The sequence below is a fragment of the Wyeomyia smithii genome, chromosome 2 (assembly GCF_029784165.1).
Source record: "Wyeomyia smithii strain HCP4-BCI-WySm-NY-G18 chromosome 2, ASM2978416v1, whole genome shotgun sequence".
Classification (NCBI taxonomy): Eukaryota; Metazoa; Arthropoda; class Insecta; order Diptera; family Culicidae; genus Wyeomyia; species Wyeomyia smithii.
Window position 1 is genome coordinate 259,819,785 of NC_073695.1, and position 27,827 is coordinate 259,847,611.

Consider the following 27,827-nt stretch of genomic DNA (forward strand, 5'->3'; position numbering starts at 1 on the left):
AAAAACATGATTTTTTTTAAATAAATTAAAAAAAAAATTAATTCTATTTTTATATCTTTTCTTTGAATTTTTTTACAGTGTATACTATTTTCGGAAGTAAAAAAACTGCTATTTTCAACTCTGCTGGAGACGTCATATCGACCGTCCTGACTCTAAAATTATTTTTGTTCATTAATACCATTTTTACACAAGTTTACTTTTTTCAAAAATTAGTCGCGGCGGCGGTTTTACCCCATGTATAGTGGGTGACGTTACCCCCAGTGAAACATTTTCATATTCCATCGAAAAAGTAGTCAAAATTACAAGATCACTCACGGCCTTCGACATTTCCAAAAGAAGACAGATTCCGGCAAGCGTTTAAACTTATATTCACGAATGAAACAATAAATTTTTAGACAGAAAAACCTTATGTCCCGTTGCCGCAAAACATTAGCGCATTGACTGGTTGCCAGCTGAAAGGTTGTTTTTGATTATTTCTGTGACTGTTCGCGCACTATCCAAAAGAAAGGGGTGCAAAATGTTATGTAATTATACTGTAATAGACATGTTAAAGAAATTTTTCAATTATTATATAACTTGGTGGTAAAACTACAGGAGGCGGTTTTACCCCGCTGGGCGGTCTTACCCTGTTTACCCCTACACAGCTTGTTAGACTGTGTAATGCGTATTTTCACAGATATCATCACCAGAACCAAACAGAGGGCATGCTCACGATACTTTGGTTTCTCATTAGAACCACCAATCCTCAATTTTGTCGAAAGATTGGAAGCTCTGTGCCGTCATTCCGCAAAGATAAAACATTACTCAGCACTAATTAAAATTAAAATTCACCACCTAAAACAGTGGGTACACAGTGAAATCCGCCGCGTCTAGGCATTCACACAGCGGGCAGCTGCAATTATTCACTCTGGTTTAAAAGCCATTCGCTTCATCACCGATTCGATCGTTCGGGTCGGCGTTTCTGATCGAATAACCCCGGAACGAGCGAGTCGCTTTTGGCGTAATCGACCGTCAAGGTCAACCAATGGCCACGGTTTGACTACTAGCATCAGTTGCACCACCAGAATCAAACAGGTATAGGATCTTTTCGCAGCGCATCCTCTTTTGTCCTCCGAGTCGTCTAGTCATGAATGCCATCGGAGATACAGCGCCGATGGACTTGTTCAGCAAATTCTAAGATCGTTTCGCCATTCTAAAATGTTTTATGATTCCATTGTTTCTCCACGTTACAAAGATGTGCTGCAGCAAAATCCGAATCATCATCGTACATCGCTGCTAGTGGAAAAAGAGGAAGTGAAACTGCAGTTACAGTTTCACATAAACTTGTCTTCGATCGAGGCTCGTGTCGGTGTCGGCGCTACTCTGGCTGGCTGCCGAGTCGGCCCATTAAACACGGAACATCTTGTCATAACTTGCATACACATTGTGCATTCTAATTCGAAAAACGAGATCAAGATGCTAACTTTGTTACCAAGTACAAGCCATTCTAGAGTACGGAGAATATTCGACATTTAAACTTTTAGCGATTCGGACCGGTTCTGGTCGACAGCGATTCATTTTACTTGCGCAAGAATGTTAGATATGTCATATTTTCTAAACACACGCTTAAAATGTACACTCCGCACTAGTCGTACCGGTTTAAACCGGTGCCCGCCCAGGCCGAGCGCACCGGGTAATCTACCTATAACCTAGTGTCTAAGTTTTCCAGGGTGCCATTTCCTTTTGATCCAGTTCCACCGCTCATTGATATGTGCCGTGGTATCAATTCCTACACTTACACTATTATCAGCCTATACTGTGATTAGGGGCAGAAACTCGATAAGCCAGGCGATGGAGTTGACAGTGAGTGCAGTAAAGCCTTAGCCCTAATACGACTATACATAAACGACGTATGAAAACCATTGGTTGTACGTGCCGATGTCTGATTAATGCTAATTAATGCAAAAATTGCGTTGCAAAGCCATTCGTCCGGTAGTACTAGTCGTAAAGTATCTGTCGATTGATGTTTTCAAATTAAGCTCCCCACGCGTACGCAAGCCCCCTGAGGTCCCGCATCTTCCCGAGATTGGCTGGCAATCAATCGCGCCAATGAGAGGATTCTTTGTTTTCGAGCTTGTGGTGTGCTGTTTGTGTGTACAACCAAAAGTAAACATTTTCTCACTATCCCAAGGGTCATCGACAAATATGGCCCGTGTGTACCCTGTCCCTAATTGCTTTGGGTACGTTGTTGCATTGCAAACAACTGCAGTAGATGCCAGCCAGCTCGATCCACTTCGAATTCCTCGAATAACTTTCCTTACTTTTTGTTGCAGGCCTGAGAATAGTCTTTCACACCTCGATCAGTTAAGAAACGTATTGCGTGCCGGCATCGGAAACTGCCACGGTATGTGTCAATTATTACGTAACCAGCAACCTTTCGTTTTTGCGGAACTTAGAACTAGCGTTAATCAGTAAACGCGTGCGCACACCAGAATGATACAACCCGGCGTATCTGCCCGTTATTGATTTGTGCAAATTACGGTCCATCAATCTACTAATTAACTGTGGGTAAATCTCGATAAATTTCAACATTTGCATCTGGATTGTGCGTCCGACACCTTTTCCTGCACCGTAGCAGCGATGGTTACGCTCAATAGACATTGATCACATGTTAATATAGGTGTAATAGCGAATATTATTTAAAAAGCCCTCAAAATGTGTATTTTTTGCAGCCTTAGCTTGAAACTTTACTTAAGGAAATTTGTTCCATTATTTATCTTATTAAGCCAAAGTTCGCGGAGAATGCACGGAACAAAATCCAAATTTTCACGAAATAATTTTTTTTTCTGTATGGACTTCCTCACTGCGACCAGAATCGTTGATCTATTGTGAGATATGCCCGGATGTCTGCTGCATCCCGCACTTTTATTATTAGTAATACCGCTATTGAGAAGTGGCATGCTCATTATCATTTTTTATCAGTGCTTGTGTGTAATATGATGTTACCCTTTCCTTTCGCTTACTGTTCTACTATACCGAACCTTGCTCCTCCTGCCAAATATCACAAATTACAATTCCCTTGAGAAGTTTCGTCGTACGTCCTTCTTATTGATATGAGGGATTTTTTTTTGTTAAGAGGAAGTCATGCAAAGGTATTGAAAAATTCTGCGCAAAAGAAGGGGAACTGGTGAGGAGCTTGAGAATAAACCCATGTTCAAGTCCTTTCTGACATCGAGAGACCTGGGTCTACTAAGATTCGAATCCACGATCATTCGCTTGTCGAAACGAACTCTGTAACCTTGCGGCTTGTGCTCTTATGATATCGGCCAACAATTGAAATATAGTAAACTCAGCGAAATTTCTCTTAAATTTTGCAGAACATATCATTTGTTACAACGCTCCAATTTTCATCTCACTACCTAAAACACTGCTCATCGAACATCCCCAACATTCAACGAGTGCGGGGTTTACCACAGAGTCGCCGATCTCTGTCGGGTTCTCTGTTGAATATTATCTTCGCTGGTCGCTCTTCCGACATTCGTGTTACGTAGTCAGCCCACTGTAGCTTGACGTATTTTTTTTAGCTTGATGATATCCGCATGTTGGTATGCTTGGTACAACTCGTGGTTCATGTGCCTGCGCCACACCCCATTCTACAATTCCCGCTAACTTTTGAATTAATAATCCTACGCTTGAAGACTCCAAGTGCTTGCCTCCTTTATTGGCTTGGATTTTGGCCGTTCTTTCCACCTGAAACACTGCAAACTATGTTCGGCAAAGTCTTAGGCGTCGTACACAAATTACGTAACGATAATAATCTTGATTTCAGCTCTCTTTCCCCCCTATGTAACGATAGGTAACGTTAGACATGACTCCCCCCTAAAATCACGTAACGCTGATCATCGCTTTTTTCGCCTCGAACAGTCATCGGGCGCGGACGCGTTTGCTTTTCGCTCCGCAATTAACTTGTATAGTATACATTATTTTTTGTTTTTTTTTTCACACCTTGACAACGTCGCGTGTTTTTGCTGACCATCCGTGTCGTAACTCTTCCGCCTAGTGTATTAACGTAAATAACCATGCCGTGCGGTGTAAATTCGTGCAGCATTAACGACGACCGCTTTCTTTGGAAGTGCGAGTTCTGCAGTAGAACTTACCATGCTGCGTGTATCGGCGTACAGCGACACCGTGAACTTTTCATCACATCTTATATGGCGCCATTGTGTACGGAATGTCAAGAAATTCTCCGGAAGGAAGCTGACGTACGGAAGCTGCTTCATCAACAGGAGCAGCTTGTGGAGGCAATACATCGACAGACGGACGCCAACCATCGAATTGCCGCGGATATGAAAAAATTCTGCTTAGTGTCAGAATTGTTCGACAGTATTGAGCACCTGCTTAATGATGCCAAAGAAACTTTGTCAGCGATAAACAAAAGCAATCAAAACATGTGTAGTGCGGTCGGGCAGCACATAAAGTCGTGTGACAATAAATTGCACACGACATTGACCGGCATCAGCGAGTCGTTTTCAACGATGCCACAAAAAATATATAAATATTTTGACGAGCGGCTCTCGAGCCTGACTAGCAATTTTATTAGTTCAATCACAGAGGCTGAGTCATTGAACCTCATACAAATAACGACTCAAAACTTACTGAAATACTCGAGGAGGTGAAATTCGTCTCAGGGACTGTCTCCAATCTTCAGGTGACCAACACATGCAGTGCAAAACCTCAAAAAAATCTTCAGGAAGAACTAGCTGAAAAATCTTTCTACCCGAAAGCGGACCATACATGTCCAGGATGGAGATTTCTGGGTAACAAATGGCAATGGAAGCAGGACTGGTCCACTTATGATGCCAAGCAAGGATCTCGAAGACTACAAGAAAAAGCTGCCGAAAAAGCCGAAAGAAACCGTAAAAAAAAAAGAAAACAACAAATCACTCATGCCAGTAAACAAAACAACCAGCACAGCGGTACGCAAAACTATCAACGCATCAACGCATCAGACAAAGAATTACTAGCCACAGCAAAAGTTCAATTCGCCGGGCCACCCTCATCAACCGACCAACCGATAGCTGCACTTTCTGCTCCAAAACTCATCAACTTCAGGAAAGGAGAAACTATCAACCCGTATCGATCTGAAAAAGGTACAACACAGAGCACTACTTCACAGTCAGAACCGGAAAATACTGCTCCGCTGCTAGATCCTATGCGTCCACCGATTGTCAGACTAACGGAGCAATCCGCTGCTGGTGACAAACGCTATCTGAAAGCAAGGCTGCGTGATCACAAAATTATGGATACGGTACGAACTTTTCTTGCTTTCCTGCATGATCAGCCAATAACGGTATGCATTTGAGGAATCACCAAAATTAGTGCATCGATGATCCTGGCAGCTGAAGGACTACCAACTGACTTAAACCTGCTACGTGAAATTTTCCTGGACGTACATAAAGAACTGGGAATATCACGCGATGACGCTTTAGCAGACCTGCAGTCTCATCGGACATCGTTATCCAGTGAACGAACACACCGCCTACAACAACTAAGGGAAAGCACCGACAAATTTTACAAACCGAGTTTCCGGAAATAACGACCCCTTTCGATGAGAAAGAAGAAGACTTACAGGTAACACTCACCAACCCTCAAACATCGTCAACCACCATATCCCCAAAAATTTCTTCTTACTTTCCTCCACATAACGCTAATTAAATTACGTATGAAAAGTTTTTTAATTGCGCAGAAAAAATTTTATCTGAACTACCTCCAGAAGTGAAAGTTCTCATCTATGGGGACTTCAATCAAAAATTTTTCAATTTCAAGCAAACATCACAGTTACGTAACTGTCTCTACTACCCCCTTCTCTTCTACGTAACACAGACTCAACCCCCTTCCCCCCTTCATGCGTTGCGTAATATGTGTACGACGCCTTACATATGAAATCATGCACTTTTATCAGAATCTGTTCAAAAATCATTAGGAATAAAAGAAATTGAAATTTCTTATAACTGTGGTGGTTTAGTTGCGTATTTTATACTCAATAACGGATGAGTTTTGTATAAATAGTTTAAGATTTTAGTTATAATCGTGCACACAAATGCAGCACATTTTGTTTTGTTTTTTTATCAAACTTTTTCTTTTCTCATGTTCAACCTTACCTAAATGCAAAAAATCATACTTCTGTGACATTTTTTACACCTCTAAAATATTAAGAAATACCAGCTCCGATTGACGAAGAGATTGCCTCAAAGAACTATTTTCAGCGTTCATAAGTTTCTCCAATTTAATGCTATTGATCGATTTTGATCAAAACAGATTTGTAATGCGCTTGTGGTATCTAGCTTGCAGTGGCGTCGGGTCCACCTGTGCAAAATGTACACTGCACTAATATCCGAACATATGCAATTATCGGAATATAATAAAATGTAAAAAAAGTGAGTGTGCTAGCGAGGCGCTTCGAATCAATGCATGAAACACTTTTGTTTGATTTCCCGGACGAACACATACGATTCGCATAGATTCCCTAAGATTCCTCGCATTGGAATCGTGCGCGTCCGTGAAAAGGAATCCTAAAAAAAAGAATCCTCAGGAATTCCCTGTCTATGGGACTAGAATTCTTGAATAAGAATCGCGTAGTGAGAATCTATCGGATTCTGCAGGATTCCATATTGGAATCCGAAGACTTCTCATAACACGATTCTCATTCAAAAATCCTAGTCTCATATACAGGGCTTTCTTGAGGATTCTTTTTCCAGGATACCTTAAAGAGGACGCCCACGATTCCGATGTGAGGAATCCTAGGGAATCTATGCGAATCGTATGTGTTCGACCGGATGTATATGAATTAATTCTCCCCGGGACGTCAACCAGACGACAACACAGGTTTCGCATAGATTCCCTAGGATTCCTCACATTGGAATCGTGGGCGGCCGTGAAAAGAAATCCTGGAATATGAATCCTCAGGAATGCCCTGTCTATGGGACTAGGATTCTTGAATGAGTATCGTAATACGATAAATTTTCGGATACAAAATCTTTCACTTTACCCATTGGTGCCCGACGGGGTACCAGGGTACTCACAAAATAAAATTATTGCATCTTTTGCAATTTTCGTCCGATTTCGATAGTTTTAACGCCAAAAGATTAGGTAAATGATCTACTTTCAAATGAGCGTTAGCGATGCCCCGAAGGAATTCTCCTCTCCCGGGAATTTGGTTTTCCGGGGATATGTTCCATAACTGAGGAATTTTATGCGTATTTAAAAACAATCTCACAATAATTGGCTAATTTTTTTTAATATTACTTTCATAGGCCATTTCTATGGTTTTGGGTGTTTTAGTGATATGCCCTCGAAATGTACCTTCCGGGACAGATTCCACTGGGACTTCTCGTGAAAACAATTAAATAAACGAGATCAGATACCACATAATATAGGTATTTTCGGAACCGGGATGACGTCCAAAGACCGTAAAAACGACTCCTGACGTCAATTTGAATTCCAAGCTAGCGACTTCTGGTTTTCATAAAGTTTTCATCCTATAGGCCAAATACCACGCAATGTGGACATTTTCGGAATCGAGCTGGAGATAAATTTCTGAATCATTTTTTGTGGCTCCTTTTCATTTTTGAAAAAGTTTTCCAGATATGTTGAAAACCTTTCAAAAATTTCGAGTTAAATAAGATATAATCTTTTTATTCTCGTTGACAGAGGTACTTTTAAGTTTTAAGGGTTTTAACTCTTTGAGGCACTTCCAACTAAGCTGAGAGCTAAAAATAAAATCAGTTTTGTTTTTAGTCTGATCCATCTACGGCATTGCTTTTAATTAAATTTGACATTACTTTCCTGCTTTTCCTTTTTCTATCAGTTAGAAGCGTTTTTCAACAACTGTGCTGAATTTTACCATTTTCGTTTTGGCTTTTTGTTCTAGTTTTAATTACTTTATTGATTTGAACCAAATTTAAAATAGTTTTCTTTGATTTTCTTTGTTTTATTTTTTCTGAATTCCAGGATCGTTCTCAAGCATTTTTAGTTGATTCGGAATGCAGACCTCGTTCACTCTTGGCTATACGCCTGAATTTCTGTGTTGCCTAGAACGAACTTTTTTTCATGAATTATTTCCACTTTTCAAGTAACTTATGCAACTTAGGCACTAGATAATGCCACCAATGGACTACCTTTTGGATTCATAGTCGTTAAAGGTGTCGCTTGATGGGTATTGGTTCAATAATCTGGGAGTGTCCGGAGTTCAACCGGGAGTGGTCAGTGTGTGGCCTGTGACGACCTAGACACTTGATGATAACTAGGTACTCGAATATTATTGGAATGGCACGGTTTTAAGCACTGCTTTGATCATGACCATTTTATTACCAGAGCATGTTACGGTCATACATCCGTAACCAGTTGACCGATTCCGGCCATCCGCATTGGTAACATAAAGGAATTTAATACCAACGTTTTGGTGGCTGTTGAGCTTAAGTTAGTTAGCGGAAAAACAAGGAAACTACGAAATATTATAAAACATAACCGTTCGTTTTTGGCACATGTGTCAAAATCGAACCGTACCAAAATCGATCATGGTCTGTAACTTGTAGTTTGTTTCAGAGGTTTTTTACATGTAGACGAGTTTTTAGGTTCTTCTGTTTTTTTCTGTACCTAAGAAGCATTTTTTAGCCCGGATTGGCTAAATTTTGATCATATTTATTTTATTTATTTTATTTTGACCTTTTCTTACAATACAGCGTTTTAAACCATCATTTCCTTGTTGGCTTTTTACAGCCTTCGGGGACGGTCTTCGATTATTTTGAGCTGAATTTGGAATTGATTCTGTTTTGTTATTTCAAGCTTTTCGAAGTGTTTTCAGACGCGTTTTCTAATCTCTAGGCATCATTTTGATTCCGGGAGCAACCATATTGGGTGGTATTCGGCCATTAATTTGTTTTATGAAAACCGGAAGTCGCCATCTTGAAATTAAAATTGATTTCAGCGGTCATTTTTCAGTCTCTGGATATCATCCCGGTTCCGAAAATATCAATATTGGATGGTGTTTGACCTCGTTTTATTTGATTGTTTCTATGGCCACTAAAAGCCCCAGTGGAGTCAATTCTGGACGGTACGTTTTGAGGGCATAGCATCAAAATACCCAAAATCATAAAAATAGGCCGTGAAAGTAATTGTTCATGAAATTCCTCAGTTTCGGGAAAACCGGATTTCCGGGAATGTAAGACTGAGGCTAATTTGAGAGCAGATAAATCACTGAACCTTCTACTGCTAACTATCGAAATCGGATGAAAATTGCAAAAGATACAAGAATTTCAATTTTTGGGTCCCGGGTACGTGCTAAAACTGCTGAACTTCAACTGTATGTATTTTCATCTGTTTTCGCTGAGTTGAAGATAATCGAAAGTTTCCAAATCAGTTTCTGTTAATATGAAAAAATCATACTGAAAATGTTGAATTATTCCAAAATAATTGGCATAAACCGATGGCGTTAGAACAGTTACCTGTTTACCAATTTTCTACGTAAACACCTTTTCTACGTACCTATGTAACCCACTACGACGGTTTGCGGCTGTGTTCATTCACCAAAGTGATTATCAATGTGAATATTCGAGCAGTGATTTAAGTTTTGAGATGAGTATGGGAGCGTTGTGAGAAATGATTTGTTTTAAAAAAATTCTTCATAATGGAAGAAATACCCCAAAAATTCCTTGGAGAAGTTTTGCTGGTCGTCTTTCTGGTCAGTTTTTTTATAAGGGTGATTTATTTTGTTGCCTCTCCCAGATAGTCTCGAGGAACGATGCTGGCCCAACAAGCCAGTCGTCGTAGGTTCTAGTCTCGGCTCGGGAGAAACTGTTAGTGTCAGTAGGATCGTAGCGCTAGCCCCGCTGTTGTCCTGTACACTAAACAGTTGACTGCGAAGTCTGGGTATAGCAAACAGAAGGTCAAGTTCCGAATCGGAATGTAGCACCAAGGCTTTGCTTTGATTTATTTTGTTAGGAGGAAGTCATACCAAGGTATTATACACTTCAGCATTACAGAAGGGTAAGTAGTGGGGGGGCAAGAATTGACCCATGCTTACGTCCTTTTGACATCGAATGGCCGGATTTTACTAAGATTCGAACCCACGACCATCAGCTTGACAAAGTGGACTTTGTAATCTTGCGGCAACGCAGCTCCCTGAAAAGTTGTTTATATGAGCATCAATTTTTTTATGAAACATTACCATAACCTCTCACATTGGCTTAAATAAAAAATAAAACGAAGGTGCCCAAAAGTAAATAATTTGATTGTTTTTGCCTAGGTCTATTTAAAAAAAAATCGTGTTTAGTATGTACACTTGGGTCTTTTTTCACGCGGTTGATTGTACCGAAAAAAGATTAGATTAGATTTACTTACACTAAACTTATTTGATACCGCGTTCAAATAATCTTCCAAATCGCATAAAAATAATCCGCATAATTTGAAAACAATCGTGGTTAAAAAAACGCAAAAAACAACCCGCTTAAAAAAGATCCCAGTGTATGCATGTTCCCAGGATAACTCTTGAATGCTTGAACCAATTTAAACCAAATTGGACATACGTGCTCTTGTACTTGTAGGTGGTCATAGAAATTTCAGAAAGTGGTAGGAACAGATCCTGGAGAAGGATCTTTTATATGAATTCAATGATATTCAGGCCCACGGTTATATAACATCACGTAATGAGATCCGTAAAAATCGATCATATATTCCTCAATATGGGTCCTTTTCTGAAACGAGGTGACATCCAGAGACCAAAAAACAATGTCTGATACCAATTTGTAATCCAAGATGGCGACTTCCGTTTTCTGTAGAGCTGGGTAAATTTGAGGATGCCTAAATATTTATGGGTGAATTTGAAATGCCTAAATATTTATCAATACCTACATATTGGTATCTCCGGGACTGGCATGGCGTCAAGCCTCCAAGTAACGGCCAGTAGATATCTGATTCCATTTTGAAATCCGATTTCGATTCCCGGCTTCTGCAAAGCTGTATGAAACAGTTTAAGTCTAAAACTGTTCAAATACTCAGAACATTCGAATATCAGTAATAATATTTCCTGAACCTATTTTACCCCTTGAAACCGGAAATTGGTTGCTGGAAGCTAATAACGTTAAGGTGAAACCACATTGAATCCAAAAATGGCCGACTTCGAGTCACCACTCCGAATTTTCAAAAGCACAAGACTCGGAAATACTCATTGCGTTCCCTATGAAAATTCTATTTTATGTTTGCTTCACCACAGCAAACATGAAATAGCATTTTCACAGGGAACGCATAAACTCTCTGGCTCATGTGCCAGAGAGTTGCGAGTGCGTATCGTACGGTGTCATACGATGCAATCTGTGTCTTGTCCGGCATGATGCATATCAGCATCGCCATCAAGGAGGACAGAGAGTGCTTCGACTAACGTGACACAAGGGGTATACGAGGTACCAGAAGGTCATTCTCGATGCTCCGCTGGCAGCGAGAATGGTCCAACTCCACGAAGGGCAGATGGACGCACCGACTTATACCGGAGATGTCCGGCTGGGTCGGAAGACGACATGGTGAAGTGAGCTTCCACCTGACACAAATCCTGTCAGGCCATAGTTGTTTCAGGCAATATCTGCACAGGTTCGGACACGCGGGGTCTCCCATGTGTCCCGAGTGCGTGGAGGAGGAGGAGACTGCTGAGCATGTCTTCTTCGTATGCCCCCGTTTCGTAAGAGCGAGGAGCGACATGATGGCTGTGAGCGGGCCTGGCACTACTCCGGACAATTTAGTCCGGAGCAGTGCTGAGAATATTCACTGTCATGATATTCAAAAGCAACGATTTTCAGCCGTCTTTATATTGATAATCATACTACCCATGCGACCGTTGATATTCATGATACCAAACAACCGGTGAACACCGACAAGATAAACCTTAACACTCGTGTTGATATTTTGATCGTCAAAAATTAAAATCATATCAAAATAGTGAAAATCAAAATTAACCTTATTCGACCATTTATACTGTACTGGGCAGTGCACAGCTTCTGAACAGATTTACACTACTTGGATTGATAATCACCGAAGCTTCTTTGAATATCATTACGAGGCCTTTGATATTCATTCCACTGCTCTGTCATTGAATATGTGAAACGATATTTATGCATCGTCGCAATGAATATAGGTTACTGAGTTGCATCAGAGAAAAAATGTGCTGACACTGAGATCAATTCGATTCATCTACTCATGAAAAAACATTGATATTCTAAGGCACTGGCCCGGAGGATGTGCGACGACCCGGACATCTGGAACGCGGTTTGTGCGGCCGCCTCTCAGATTGTCCTGGAGCTGCAACGGGTGTGGCGGGTCAACCACCAACACGCCAGTGGTAGCTAACTACCAGTCTCCAGGTAGTTAGCTAGGAGGTTATAAGAGTAAAGAGGGTGCATCACGCACAAAAGCCACTTCCCGACGTAATACTTAACCGTCGTTCCGGGAAGACCAGGGCTGGAGACTGGAGGGGTTTTAGTGGGTCGGGACAGGGATCAGTAGGTGTCTGGGGCAGTGTAACTACCCCAGCATCTCTCCCCTAGTCTCATCCCCACACCCTGAGTTCTCTTCTCAGGTGTCTGTTTGCAGCTTTCCCCGCCACCTTAAAAAAAAACATACAAAAATAATCACCGTTGTTTCTATGTTATGACCATAAGATATTTTAAGAGAACCTAAAGTAGATAATTTTGCTATTTGCTGCTAGTTTTAGATTCTCGAGCCATTACGACTTCTAAACAAGTTTTATGGCATTTTTTACATACTTTAATACTGGAGAGTCCAAGCTACATTTTGAAAAAAAATCCTTTACTGAAATATACTGAAGCTAAAGTATTAACAAAATGACAAATCGATTATGAAACTCACACCAGAAGAGAACTTCCGAAATCTATCTACATCAGCGGTTTTCAACCTACTGTTATCTGCGTGCCCTTTGGCGATGTTTTCCAAATCAATTGAACCTCCTATTTTTGCAGAGTGAAGAGAGTAGTGGTAGACTACGTTGTGGTGGTCGAATACAGGTTGCAAATCAAACTATGATTTGTTACATTGCTTCATTGCTAAAATATTTCGTCCGCCATTACTAATTCTTTTCTTCGCGTTGAGAAACGCTGATCTATATGAAAGTAAAATTACTCATTATTACTCCAGAATAGTTGAAGTAGAGCAATCCTAAAGGCTCTGATAAAGGAGGATGTTCATCACAAGTATTAGAAAAGTAGGTGATGGGGTGAGTAATAAAGGAGACGAGGTGGGTTGAGTAAATGGCTGTTTTGGAACATAAAGTGGTTTCAATGAATAATTGGTGGAGTGAAGGGTTGTGATGAAGAGGGGCAGAAAAGGTGATGAAATTGATAGGTTAGGAGTAAGTAGTTGGGACAGAACTTAAGAAAGAGAAAGAAAAAGTGACACGGAAAAAAGAAAGACAAGAAAAAAAGAGAAAGTGAAAGAAAAGTAAAAATGACCAGAAGTCAAGAGAGACATCTAGAGGAAGAGAAAAAGAAAGCAAAACAGTGAGAGAGATAACGTGTTAGAGATGAGATGGAAAATATAGAAAGATAAGTTCGAAAAGAAGCTAGAAAATAATAAAAAATGAATAGTTTTGAATATAAACATTTCTAATTCTTTACATGATTCGCAATATCACAGCTATTAAAAAATGTAGCAGAATAAAATGTATAACAGTATATATATAAATAAAAATCACCGAATGGATTATTACGCTATATTCATACGCCTAATTTTTTTGTTCAAAATTATTGTTCATAGTGAATTTCTACTACTTTTATATGTGAGCAGTTTCTCGAAGAACTTTATAGTGGCAGCAGCCCCCTTAGAGAGCCAGACTTGCAAGTAATATTTATTTACATTATATTTTTGATGAAACTAGAAACATTCTCATTATTATACCTGATTTATATTAGGCGAAATAACAACAAGAGCTGATATTGAATTCCGAGTGCGATCGGGTACTTTTCTAGTATCATATAAAAATTTAACATATAAGTTTACTCAAACATCATATCTGATCCATTGTGCCAGTCCAGATATTTCTTTTTTAGCCTGATCTGTAATTCGATAAGATAAGATTCAAAGTTAGTATTCGATGGGAAGTTAGTCTATTTAATATCTCTTTATCTAAATTGAACTATATATTAGACAGGTAAATTTGTTCAATTATTAATACAATCGGTCAGTCTGTCACATCCGGAATGGCTGAGAAACAAGGTACTGGCTATTTCAAACTCACATTACTGACACCCGGTAGCTAATTTCGTAGACATCAGTGCGACATCTAACCCATCAGCCATTTAATGAGTACTGAACCCGATTTCCCCTTTGCGTGCCACATGGGTGGTGATCGCGCGCGACATCGATGCTTTTTGTTTTCCGGTTAATATTAGTGGCACCTGCCTGCCAGGGAGGATGGGAGCAAAAACCCACCAACAACGACTTCCCCAATTACGCGATGCGTTGTTTGGTCCGCAAAATAAGAAAAAGCACAAAAAAAAACAATATTTCCAGTATCTCATCATATTTAATCATATCATCGATTAGTCCGACACTTCGTCTTCCCATCTGTGCCAGCAGCTACCGAATGCGAGGCCGCCCGAGTGAAGTGCCAATCTCTGACGTCCCATCGGCTGCATACCGAGGATTGATAGCCCTTGCCAGGCTGTACGCAACACTTGCCTGAAACTTAATGAGGATGGATAGAAAAAAATCCAATCATTGCCTGTATGCGAATCAGGGTAGATTAAAGTGTTCCTTAGGCATCAAGCCAATTGGAGAGAAAAAAAAGACAATCGCCTGATCGTTGCTCTGCGTCGTGATCGATTAATAGTCGAACGGAGCACGTTACTGGTTCCGCTTTTTGCCTTATTTTTCTGATACTGGTAGAACAGATTGTTGTATTTGATGTCGAGTCCCAGTTTTAATTTTCCACTAAGCGTGTTGTTTTTCTTTACTTCTATTTAATAACAGGTTGTCGGTGTCAAGCAGTACTTCGTACGGCCCACAAATCCACACCAGAGTCCTCTGCTCAGCAGGAACAGTGCCAGCCAGAACAACATCAGCTCCAGCAATACCTCGCTCGATCAGTCCGTCGGAACGAACTGTTCGTCGTCGCTGTCCTCTTCGACGGTTGCCACCGGAATCCACTCGAACAACCTGTCCGGATCGTCGTCGGGGGCGGCTTCGCTGGTCGCGACGGAGAACGCCATCAGCCAGGAGATACCCGCCATCGAATCGTTGATCCAGACGGCCGGCCAGCCACTGGAGGAGGTGCTCGAACAGGTAAGTGTCGCCAGTGTGCCCCCATTTTTGCACCATTTGCTTTGACCTCAAGCGGGTGATAAGGACGGCAATTCTTGAATAAAAAAAAAAACTTTTAGTAGTTGCATAGCGGCTCAGATTTAATGGAACGTGTGTCCCCGTTTGCTACCACCCGGGTGCCGTATATAAAACGACGTGTCAGAATGATTCATATTTAACACCATGTTTCGACACATTCAGTGTTTTCTAAGTACCGCGTACATAACAATAATTCAACACGCATACATTAGATTAATTGCACCCGCGCGGACCGGTGCCAAGAGACAATCTTTATGATTTTTACCGGCGACTTGCCTGCTGTCCTCGGCTTCGCACGCATTTCGATCTCCACGCGTGCCCGTGTGTCCGGGAGGTCTCTACTTGAGTGACCGAGCTTCGTGGGGTTTTTCGGTGTGGATCTATTTAGAAACAGACGAAATGATTAATTGGGTTACATGGCGCAGGGTAATTAGTGAGAAGAAAAAAAAGTGGCGTGAGGGTAGGATTTGAGGCATTTCATGTTAAATTGAGTAGACTTTTTCGAATGTTATTAGCAAACATCGTGACAAAACTTTTTGAGAGAATTGGCGTGAACTTCCTCATTCGTCGATTTTCTACAGCACGATCACATAATTTTTTCTCGTACTCCAGATTTCGGTTCAGCTTCTTAAAATTAATTGCTTAATTAGGACCGACAAAAACTCTTCTTTATTATGACGGTCATCTACGCTATCTTGTAATTAAACTCACTTTTAATGCAGGCCGGTTGGCAATCAGACCAGAAAATCCCAGCACAAATGAAGATACTCTACTAAGCTGCACTGTTAAGGTAACACAAGAGCCGAAAATGGTCCCTCTTTACGACCATTGTCTCGACCTGTTAACGATAAGCGTCACTTACTGTTGCAACTGGCTAAAGTTTCGGTTATTGTGAACGGTGTTTTAATCTGCCAGGATTGTTAATCCATTTTAGGTGCGATGGTTTTCCAGATAAAAGCAACAACATATCAATTAGCCCACGGTGATCCCCTCAGCTAAGTGTTCTCTCAGAAGCGATGCCGCTCGCTAGGTGGTAATCAAAACGCAGCCCACCGGAAAGACTGCACATCGCGAAAGCGAGACCGGTTCGGCTGACGTTGAATGTAATGTGCATTTTTTTCAGTAGAAGTTTACCTTCTTAGAATATTTTAGAATGTTATAAATTAGGGTGACATTTTAATCTTCTGTTTTCGACCTGTTTTTAGTGTACAATTTTTGTCAATGTCGTCGATATTATTAGGCAAAGGGCTCAGTTTGGAGCAGCTCAAAGGTCTAGCCTTCATAAATTTTCAGCTTTCATTGATTCGCCACACTGGTGGTGGTTATGATTTAAAAACCACAAAAACAAATTTCCAGTTACACAAAAGGTCGCTCGCTGTCATTTGCTAGAACTTAATCGATTAATCATGATGGAGGCTCCCTCCCCAGGTCGGGGCGATCGGATTCCGTGCACCGAACAGCTGCGGACCTCGTCGACATCACGTGAGTCTCATTCGTGAGAGCCGAGGACTAGTTAGGTTTTAGTGCTTTTTCTTCCTCACCCAGGGACAATGGTTATCTGTGCGAAAGCAGACATGCATGCCTTTCACTTTTTACTGAACTGGATGTTCGAACTTTTTCACATTTCTTTTTTTTGACAATATACTGAACCGAAGAGTCAAAAACGAGAACACCGTCGGCGATATCTTCAACCCGTAACGGATCGGTGTTGTTAAAACAAGTTAAATATTCGCTTCCCTTGCTTACCCAGCTTGAGAGGTCAGTTGAATTGTATGATTTCAGAGGAAAATATGAAATATTGAGGCTTTCAAGATACATCATCGGTGGCACAATTCGGCCTCACAGTATGTAATCAATGCTTGTTTTGGAATGTTGTGCAGGTCAGATGAATCGGTCGTAGCAACCTGCGTGCGGCTCAAACCTCAACAAGGCCACCTAGGATGCTTTTCTTTGGATGGAGATGCAATGCCCAGGGGTCTTTCACATACGATCCGGAATGATCGATTTGGTTGAAAATTATTACTCCAATCGAATAGGTTACGCATTTGATTGTACCTTTAACTTTCGTGTTTTTTGTATTTTCGAAAAATGTCACAATAATTATTTTTTTTCAAATGATGCGTTAAAGGTTTTTCCTAATTGAGAATCCAAACTTAATCATTTTCCTTCCAAAATAAATAACATTGCGACAACGTTGGTAGTATTCATTCAAATTTTTCGAGCTACTCCTTTTCAATTATATAAGAATAGCGTGAGCTAAAGGTTCCTCCGATTCTCTGGAATAATTAGTTTTGTAATATTTTTGTGTGTTTAAACAAGCGGCAATTAAATCAGTGCCAATTTTTGTTGTTGAAAATGTCAAAATTCCAAGTGCAGGAAAAAATGTCGAGCAACTCAACCGGAGTCGATTTCCGGTCACTGGACACCATCCCGGTTCCGAAAATAACTATTTTTTATGGCATTTTCTTTTGTTTTCAGTTCTGGCTGGTCGAAATCCGCTTTCAGAGCTATGCTCTACATTTTTCAAGGGGAAAATAGTTCACAAAATCAAAATTTTTCATATTTCGTTGGGCGCTTAGGTTATTTTCCAATTGATTGCTACAACAACGAAGCAAAATCGTTGAAAACTGACTGGGTTATTAGCATTTGAAAATGGACAATTTTCGCTCGCAAAGTTTTTGGTATTTCATTTCGAACACCTATCCCAGAATAATGCCTTGAGACGTAATTCTAGGTCAAAAATAACAACACAAAAAACTTCTTGACACCGATTCAAACGTTGACGTCACGTGCCAAATCAATGTAAAAATTCACTTTACCTTTTCTACGTACTGTAAAAATTCACTTTACCTTTTCTACATACTTTTACGTGTGATCAAGGGGAGATAAGAGAAACTCTTTCTAACACTAATCATTTGCTGTAAAATCTTCATGAAAAAGTCACACGGTAATTTTGATAAAACTAACAAAATCCTTCTATAATTTTTTTAGAACAAACAGATCCAAATGAGTCTTTTTTCGTGGTAAACACGATTAAGTTTAGGTAGGAACGAATCTAGAGGAGAAAAGAGTTTAATATATGCGGAACTTCAAACCCGTTTGGTTTCCATAAAGCGATAGGTCTGTGTTTTCAACATGGCTTTCATCCGCTTGCAAGATAGTAAATGTTTGTGTTTTTCTCTGACACAATATGTTTACATATCGTAACTGTAAGATGCGAAAGAAAATTACATTTGCGTACTTCATGATAAAGAGGAGTATTGTGCCGTGTCAAGTAAATGTTGTGTGAATAAAAAAAAATTATGAAGTGAAATAAGTAGAAGGTTATATCTGACACACAACCGCATTATTGACGTAGGACAACGAGAAGCTATCATGCATTAACACACAACACAGTGAGCAAGAGGGTAAAAAACTAAAACTACCACGTTCTTAATTGTTACTTGCCAAAGTCATTGGTCGAAACCAATTCATCACTGCTCTAATATTATTAGGTCTCATTTTTATGACATATTCAGTACATAACTTCCCCCTACCTCCTCATGAAAAAATAAAATGTTGGTATCGTGCATGTGAGCGATCACCACCATATATTAGAGCACTTTTTTTCAAGCTTGAGAGCATTTCTAACTTATATCATAAGAGGGAGAAAACCAACTCTTCAATTTTCAATCCTATTTGTCCTGTAGAGGACAGTGTGTCAGTGCTCGAGCTATAACCACCATAAAAGAAAGAATTTTTCTTCGGCTCGTGCCCCTATATGTACAACCAAAAGAGAAAATTCATTAACTTTGCAATTGTAGATTTGTTTCTCCTGAGAAGGACAGTGTTTGTATTGGAACAATTACCCCGGCGGCCCGCGTTCATTTCTAATCTAGTTTCTGAAGCACTAGCAGCAGACCTTAAATATTTCCAGTTCCTTAATTCTCGCTTTTGGTTGTACGAAGCTGGTTGGTTTCATTGCCTTAGAGAAAAAACAACAAGCTTCGTAAACGCAGAAGCGAGAATGACGGAACGTGCAAAAGTTGTATGTTTCTTTTTTTTAAATAAGGGGGCTTGTTAGTAATTTAAGTATTCATGATAAATATTAGTAAACATTGAGTTCGTGTGTCCAATCACAAATGGCGATTTCTCAACACGATTAGAAAAATTGTAATTTTTATTGTTAGGATTTGTTAGCTTTCGCAATTAGGATTTATCATTCGTAGGGATTTAAACCTACTTGTCAAGAAAGGGAAGTAAACTTACAATTTACAACTTAATTGTTAATTTGTTGGCTATAAAGAGAGCTTATCGTAGCAATTGAGGATTGCAACAATTTTTGTCGAAAATTGGTAATAATTTTATTTGACATAGCTTGTAATGGTTCAACACCAGTAAGTCTATGTAATTCGAGTGTACCAAACCAAGGAGGATGCTTTAAAATCATTTTCAGAATTTTATTCTGAATTCTTCGGAGCGTTTTCTTCCTTGTTGAATAGCAACTTGACCAGATCGGTACAGCATAAAGCATTGCTGGTCTAAAAATTTGTTTGGAAATCAAAAGTTTGTTCTTTAAACAAAGTTTAGAATTCCTGTTAATGAGAGGATATAAACATCTTGTATATTGGATGCACTTGGCTTGTATACTTTCAATGTGCTCTTTGAAAATAAGTTTTTTATCGTAAATTAGTCCCAAGTACTTAACCTTGTCAGACCAACTTAAAATAACCCCATTCATCTTGACAACGTGATTATTGTTTGGCTTAAGGAAAGAAGCCCTATTCATATGGGGAAAAATTATCATTTGAGTTTTAGAAGCATTGGGAGAGATTTTCCATTTTTGCAAGTGTGAAGAAAAAATATCTAAACTTTTCTGCAATCGACTTCATATGACACGAGGACTTTTTCCTTTTACGTAAATGCTTGTATCATCGCAGAACAATGACTTTGTGCATCCTGGAGGCAAATCAGGAAGATCTGAAGTAAAAATGTTGTACAGGGCTGGACCCAAGACTGAACCTTGAGGTACACCTGGTCTGACAGGAAATCTATCAGATTTTGAATTCTGATAGACAACCTGCAGAGTTCGATCAGTAAGATAATTTTTTAAAATTGTGATTAGGAAAATTAGAAAACTAAAAGTTTGCAATTTTGCAACCAAACCTTTGTGGCAAACACTGTCGAATGCTTTATCTATGTCTGAAAGAGCAACTCCAGTGGAATAACCTTCAGATTTGTTAGCTCGTATCATGTTAGTAACTTTTAGTAATTGATGAGTAGTGGAATGAAAAGTTGTGTGTCGATGCTTGCTTTTCAGAAACCAGATTGGAAATAAACGCGAGCCGCATGCCTGTACAGCTTTTATCCATGATAATAAGACCACGGGAACAGTTAAATGATTGATGAAACGACCAATTAATTGCTAGCGATGAAGATGCGAGGTGTGTAGGTAATACAAATCGGACGCGATTATCTGGAATTTTAGACTCGATTATCCGGAATTTTATTTTTTGGTGTTGGGTTTTAATTTTACCTTTACCATTCTTTCTGGTATATTTGTCACCATTTACGTTACGTCCGGCATGTTTGGGACATGTTCGAATTAAGTAAAAATAATCAATGTCCAATAATTTTTTTTTGTTTCTCAAGTTTTCACCTCTTCTCGTCTCAGAAACAATTTTCGGTTACGCCACTGCATCATATTAGTAAAATTAAAATAGAGAAATATTCATTTTATGTTCGTTAATCGTAAATTTGAATATTTTTTTCTGTGATTCGAATATCTAGACAACTCGATTATCCGGAATGAATTTTTTTTGATGTTCCGGTTAATCGAGTCCGACCTGTGTTGTGTATGGGAAGCGTGCATGTGGTTGGTTGAATGATATTGATTTTGGATTAAATTTGGACTTATTGATTGTTTTTTTTTTTCAATATTAACTATTATAACATATTATGTCATACTGTTGATGTAGTATATGTGTCTATTTTTATACGCTACACTATGTCGCTTAACAAGATGCGAGAGAAATCTTAAAATGAACTCCTCACGGTAAGACGTAGTCCTACGTCAAAACTGCACCGGTAGCTCTTGACACACTTTTTTCCTGTTTCGTATGCGTATGACGAACAGACAAATATACACGTACACCGGATGAATTGGAATTGGAAGAGAATAGTAACATGTTACATATTACATGACTGAAGATGAAGGTTATTGCTTTTTAAGTAACAAATTTGTTACAGAAGGGAAAATTTTTCGTTATTGTTGTATTATTTTTCAATATTTTTGATTTGATTGAAACTACGCAGAGATGTTTCTGTTGGCTAAAAATGTCATTTTATGCTATTAGTAGTTGTTTTTGATTCACAGCTAATTTTTGTAAACGGTTTAGGAAAAAAATGGTATTGATGATAACATATTTTTAAAGCCTGAATGGTTTGTTTGATCGCTGTGACATCTTCGGCAAAGTTGAAGGTAATGATTTTGTTATTCCGGAAAAAAATACCGCAATTTATTTTTAACTTTAAAACCAAAACGGTTTGTTCGATACCAATCGAACCAATCGTGTCTTCGGCAACGTTGTAGTGAAATCTTGTCCTTCCAGGAAATATACACGTCTTAAAATGAAAATTAATTAAATAAAAATTGTATGAAAAAATAAAATCAAAATAAAAATAAAAATTAAATTAAATAGAATCAAAATGATAATTAAATTAAATAAGGCCGTTACAAATTTTGTTTTCATTTTATGTTAAAACCCACCCTCCCCCTTCAAAGATCTTAAATATTGGAAGGGGAAGAAAAAAAAGCTCAAGCCGTTTTGTTCATTTCTTTGTTTTTCCGACAGCATAAATGCTTAATTTAGCAACAAACAAGTCAGGTGACAGCGAGAGTGTCTTAGAAAGGCAAGCGAATTTTCAACATTTATTTGAGTGCAAGTTACAAACGTCATAACTTGCACACAAACTTTGATCAAAGATATTTCTTTTTATTTGTCTCGGTGTTATTTAATTTTTGCCACCCCCTTTGCTAACTTTGGTAACCCTGGACATAAAAAGAAATCGGAATTTGTATCAGCCTAATTAAAATAATAAAATTAGGAAACTATGCTTTTTATCGACTGTTAGTTTACTTAAATGAGTTTCTTTCGGCTTTGAAGTCCTTAAAATGTGAGAAAGAGAACGATATTTTTCTCCTACACTGACGTTTCGAATAATTTATATTCTTTATCAAGGTTCTACAAGCGAATGAGACTATTTTTTTTAAAAACAGTTGCACAAGTTATACACATAATGTCATTACATGTCAATATCATTACCGAGAGGACCATTTTCCTGTAAATTGGCTTTTTGGCTAGAACATCAATTACCAACAAATAATCACCAACCTAACACATTCAAAAATACAACAAATTAGCTAAACAATATATCAAATACAATTTTTACTTTTTACATTATGAAAAATAATACTAGACACTTGAACGAAGCGAAACTCGTAGCACTCTCAGTCAGACTAAATATTTTTTCCCGTAACCAGAAACTTGCATGCAACCTCTATTGCGCACAAGTTATGCTGTGAGACACTCGCTGAAAGTTGTCAGCGACTGTTGACGTTTGTTGTTGTTTGTTTCTGTACTCCGCTTGACGGTGGCAGAATGACGCTGACAGCTTCCACCAAGTGCATAACATAACTTGTGCGCAATAGAGGTTGCATGCAAGTTTCTGGTTACGGAAAAAAATGTTTAGTCTGATTGAGAGTGCTACGAGTTTCGCTTCGTTCAAATGTCTAGTATTATTTTTCATAATGTAAGAAGTTAAAATTGTATTTGAAATATTGTTTAGCTAATTTGTTGTATTTTTGAATGTGTTAGGTTGATAATTATTTGTTAACAATTAATGTTTAAACACCAAATTTTCATGAAATCACTGAATAAATTAACAAAATACGCTCACGTGTTCCTATAAAATCGCCCAGCATTGCATATTTAGTAAACTTAGCTGGATTTATCCTGAATTTTGTAAAACAAATCATTTTTCACAACGCTTCCATATCCATCTCTAAACTTGAATCACTGCTCATTGCTTTTTACATTTTACAGACTGCGAGTCACTTTTTGGAAATCGGAATTCCTCTACAAAAACCACACAATATTGGCTAAACATTGATAGTAGTTTGAACTTGGAGAAAAACAAAATTTGAAAAAAAAAATATTTTTTTTAACGGTTTTGACTCTCATTCTGTAATAGCCATTCGACTCGGGAAATACTCCAAAATTTAGAATCTCCGTTAGCAAATTACGCAAATTACGTGATAGCGGTTGACCCCGCTTCCTCTATAATATGGGTTCGTAAGATTTCTAGTAACTCCTCCCCGTCCCCACAAATTTTAGTAGTAGTAGTAAATTTTAGTAGTATTTTTCTCCTTATGGTAAAAATTTGAATATGTTTTAATTTTTTAGTCTCGTGAAATCCCCCTTCTTCTTCTTCCTAAGCATCCATGAGCAATTTTGATACCATGCCCCCCTCCTCTCTCTCTAAACTCTTACACAATTTGTGTATAACCCCGCGTTTTATTTTTTTAATATTTTTGGCATATTACTCATTTTTAAGCTTTCTGCATTTTTGTTAGATTTTATACATTCGTTGACATTTGTTTACATTCTTTCACTTATTTTGATATCGTTTGTCATATGTATTTTGATATTATTGTTAATTTTTTTTTTTATATTTTCAAAATTTGTGATATTTTTGTTGATTATATGTCACAGAATTGTCGTTTTTGTTTTTTTGCTATTTACATCATTTCTGTGTTTTTCAAAATATTTCTGGCAATTGTTTCATTACTAGTTTTTATTTCTGGTTTCACTTCATTAATTCATTGATTCCGTTTGTAGGAATTAATTGGTACATTTTCCCCCTTAGACCATGAACTACATTTCAAATATTCATATGATCAGTCACGGTCAACCCCGTCGATCGTATCTATAGAAATCTTAGGAAAAGGCCCCCCTTATTTCGATACCTTCGAATTGATATTCACAAATCGCAGTGTATTTGCAAACCACACTTGAGCTTGCACTTAAAAATGCACATACGCCAATGCTAATTCCGGCCCAGGTCGACTGGTAATTACAACTTGGAATGAATACCACTCGAAGCAACACTGTTTTTGCCCTAAACGACGAAGCAAAGCGTAATTGTTCCTCATGCGCTGCGCTTTTGTACGACTGGAAATATCTCCGCATCCGAATAAAGGTGAAAAACTCATAAAGCAATCAGCCAGCAATACCTACAGGTGCGGAGAGGCAAGAACGGAGGGGAACTTCATTTCGAGCGTGCCAACAAACCAATTACGGTTCATTTAGATGCTACCCTTTTGCCCTCTAATTACCGTCCTTAGAGCGACCGGCTCAGACACACATATAGACAAAGGGGCCATCGGCATCTAGTGGGTCATAGTTTAAGAAATTTTCAACACGACATGGGAAATTGATACCGTCGTCGCAAGTGCTCTTCGAGACAAACCTCGGTAGCTCGCGCGGACAGGTATCAGATTGAGGAGCTTCTATGCTATGCTCGCTTCTCTGGCATTACACCCATTAGCCGACTGTCATTTTCTCGGGAATCGTGTGTCGTCTGAGAGATTAATGAGTTAATGAAATACACGTCGCGCGCGTGGACAATCGCGCCAGTTTAAGGTCTTGATCCTGAAGTGACGTTTCATTGTCTCCACTGTGGCGTAAGAATGCGGTTACACTGTTTGTCTTCTGTTAGGCATATGGGTTTGGGTAAGAATAAATTACCTAGCTGTTAAGCCAAATGCCCCATACATTGTCACGCGATAAATAATTGCTTTGGAATAGAATAAATCAACCATTGTTAACATTTTCAGAAGCAAAAGCCTATCACATTCGTGTCTTTCCTTAAATCAATGGTCAGAAAATGTCAATCACTAAGTCAATAGTAGCAATCCAATTCACTTTTTGATTGCTTTCGATTTTTTTCTGTTCTGTGGGCTTTACTTTGTTCGCATTGGCCTCGCACTGACTGGCTTAAATCAGCCGAAGCGAAGCCCAGTGCAGCACTTGCGGATTGTTGCTACGGACGACGGTTGCTGCAGAGCACGGTGAGTACCTCCACGTCCGTATGTTGTGATGTGGCTAGAGGCACAACAGGTTGTTGGGCCAGTCGGGAATTACCCTGCTCAGCCAACGGAGAAGCGAGAAGACCGGCTGTTGCACGGTTAGAAAAAAAAAAATCCTTATTCCTCAATTCAGTCTTTTCAGATAAATTTTGATTTATTCTACCTTTTCGGAAGAAAAGTCAAATTTTGTTTTTAGATGATAAAAATATCTATGGTGGACAACAAAACGATTCAAACGATGCTCGCTAATTTTCTCCAGTGTAACATTCAACCGCAGCCTGAAACTGCAAATCACCATATGCGGACCCAAGATCGTGCCGTGGTGCCACACCATAAACCAATACGATGCGGATTGCAATAATAGCGGGATAATGATGATTCAAATTGTTCATATTGTCGATAATTCTACAATTGGAAATCATTTACAGAGGGTTTAATTCATCCGACTGTGAATAGATGGGATGCTAATAGCTAGTAGATCAGCTGAATTTCGCGAAAAGTTGTAATTGTAATTGGTAATTTGTGTAGCCTCAAGCTTGAACAGCTTTAGACGTGATTTACTGTCGATTCTGAGATCTGTAACCTATAACGTTAGTAGTTTATGTGTGTTTTTTATTGCAAAAGAAATTTTTATTGAGTACTAAGTTTAAGTTTTACAAATTTTGATAAAACATTGTGCACAACACATCTATTACGGCTATAATATCATAACTTATCTTTATTGTTGGGAGCCAAACCAGGCATAAATTGAAAAGAGTGGTGGCTATTCCCCCTATCCAACAGAGTCATTCTGGTCGATCATTAACGAGCTGTTGGAAATTTATTGTTCCTTGTTATTATGTTCACTCAACGAAGGAGAAAAGTTTGCAGCTCGGCAGAGTCGTTCGACAAGTGCATTCGATGCGACTGTTAGCAGCTCTAGCTAGCGGGGAAAAAGGGTAATGCCAAGGCAAGGCAAGGCGACTCACCAACCCGTTTGAAAGCATAATTTATGCGCTTGGGCACGCGATCAATAACGCATGGGTTTGCGTCTATTTCATACGTGATTACGGAAATATTTGCTCCTATCATCATCGGTTGAAGTCGTTTGCTGTGATATGAATGAAGGTCGTTTGACTACAACTGTGAGAATGAAAATCGGACGGAAAATTGTGACATTAGTGGCATGAGTTGTGTATTATGTTAAATCTTCTCATAATCAACGTACAGATTGCGTCACTAAGCCGTGGTTTTGTGGGAATTTTGGAATTGGAATATTGATTCTCTGAGACATACAAATAATAGAATCATACATATTAAAAAATTTAAGTACATTTTCTGTCCGCGTGTTTTTGTTTTGGTGTTGTTAATTACGTTGTAATTCGTAACTTCGTAACACTTAAATTCATAGTCATGCGACGTCAAATTTCATTTTTCTGATTTCGTTCTCTAAATTAAGAGCGTCTTCACATTTGATTTTGGTAATATACTTTGTTGAAAAAGCTTCTGTTTATTCTATTGCGCTTCTTTTAAAATTGACGATTTAGTGATTAGTTCACCTGAAAGTGATATAAAATGATATACCGAATTTACAGTTCAGGATAATCCGAATACAGCCAGTTTCTTCGAGAAAGTTGTGGTAGTTTTTTTTGCTAGCAAATTTTTTTCCAAGATCTCCTATATGCTTTATATCCTCGACAAAATCATCAGTCATACAGGATCACATATATTTGCTGAACATTTTATCTCGCAATCGTTCAAAACAACAAAGTTATTTAACCATTATCAATTTTTAAAGGGTTAATTGAACTTTAAATCACTCACTAGGGTGTAAAAACACCCAGAGAACTATTAGATATTCTGGAAGCACGTCTATTCTACTTCCAGAAGAATATAAAATCATTTATTTACTTAAAAATTTTCGATTGTTTTAATGGAAAAATTCTTTTCTCTGAAAAATTTGTTACTTCTTTTAATAACTTTGATGTTTTTAAAGATAGCGTTTTACAATCTTCAGCAAAAATACGAGTCAATAGAACCGTGCAATTGTAGGGAGCATACTTAAATTACGTAGCATTTTCCCATGATTTTGACACAGGAAATATTCAGGAGTTCACCAAAAACAAAATCGCTGCAGTTATCAGCTTTGAACACAAACGAGTATTTTGTAATTTTCACTACTAAAAGGCACGCGTTGAGAATGCAAGCAATTGTTTATGTGCTAGAACAGCTTTCAGAAGATTGCTGAATGCCACAGGTAGAAAAAATAATTCGACATCTCCCTTCAAGAAGGATAGAAAAATATATAAAATCACGGGAAAGAGTTATAATCATAAATGTG

At 38.7% G+C, this 27,827-nt stretch overlaps 1 protein-coding gene across 5 annotated transcripts in view; it reads left to right on the top strand.

Annotated features, from left to right (window-relative positions):
• The window catches only part of LOC129724876 (RNA-binding protein fusilli), a 193,356-nt gene that overhangs the window by 84,144 nt on the left and 81,385 nt on the right, over positions 1-27,827 (top strand). For all 5 annotated transcript variants that reach the window (XM_055680146.1, XM_055680150.1, XM_055680149.1 and 2 more), the window contains exon 3: positions 15,010-15,321. In XM_055680146.1, the coding sequence (XP_055536121.1) occupies positions 15,010-15,321 (312 nt within the window). The remainder of the gene's footprint in view (positions 1-15,009; positions 15,322-27,827) is intronic.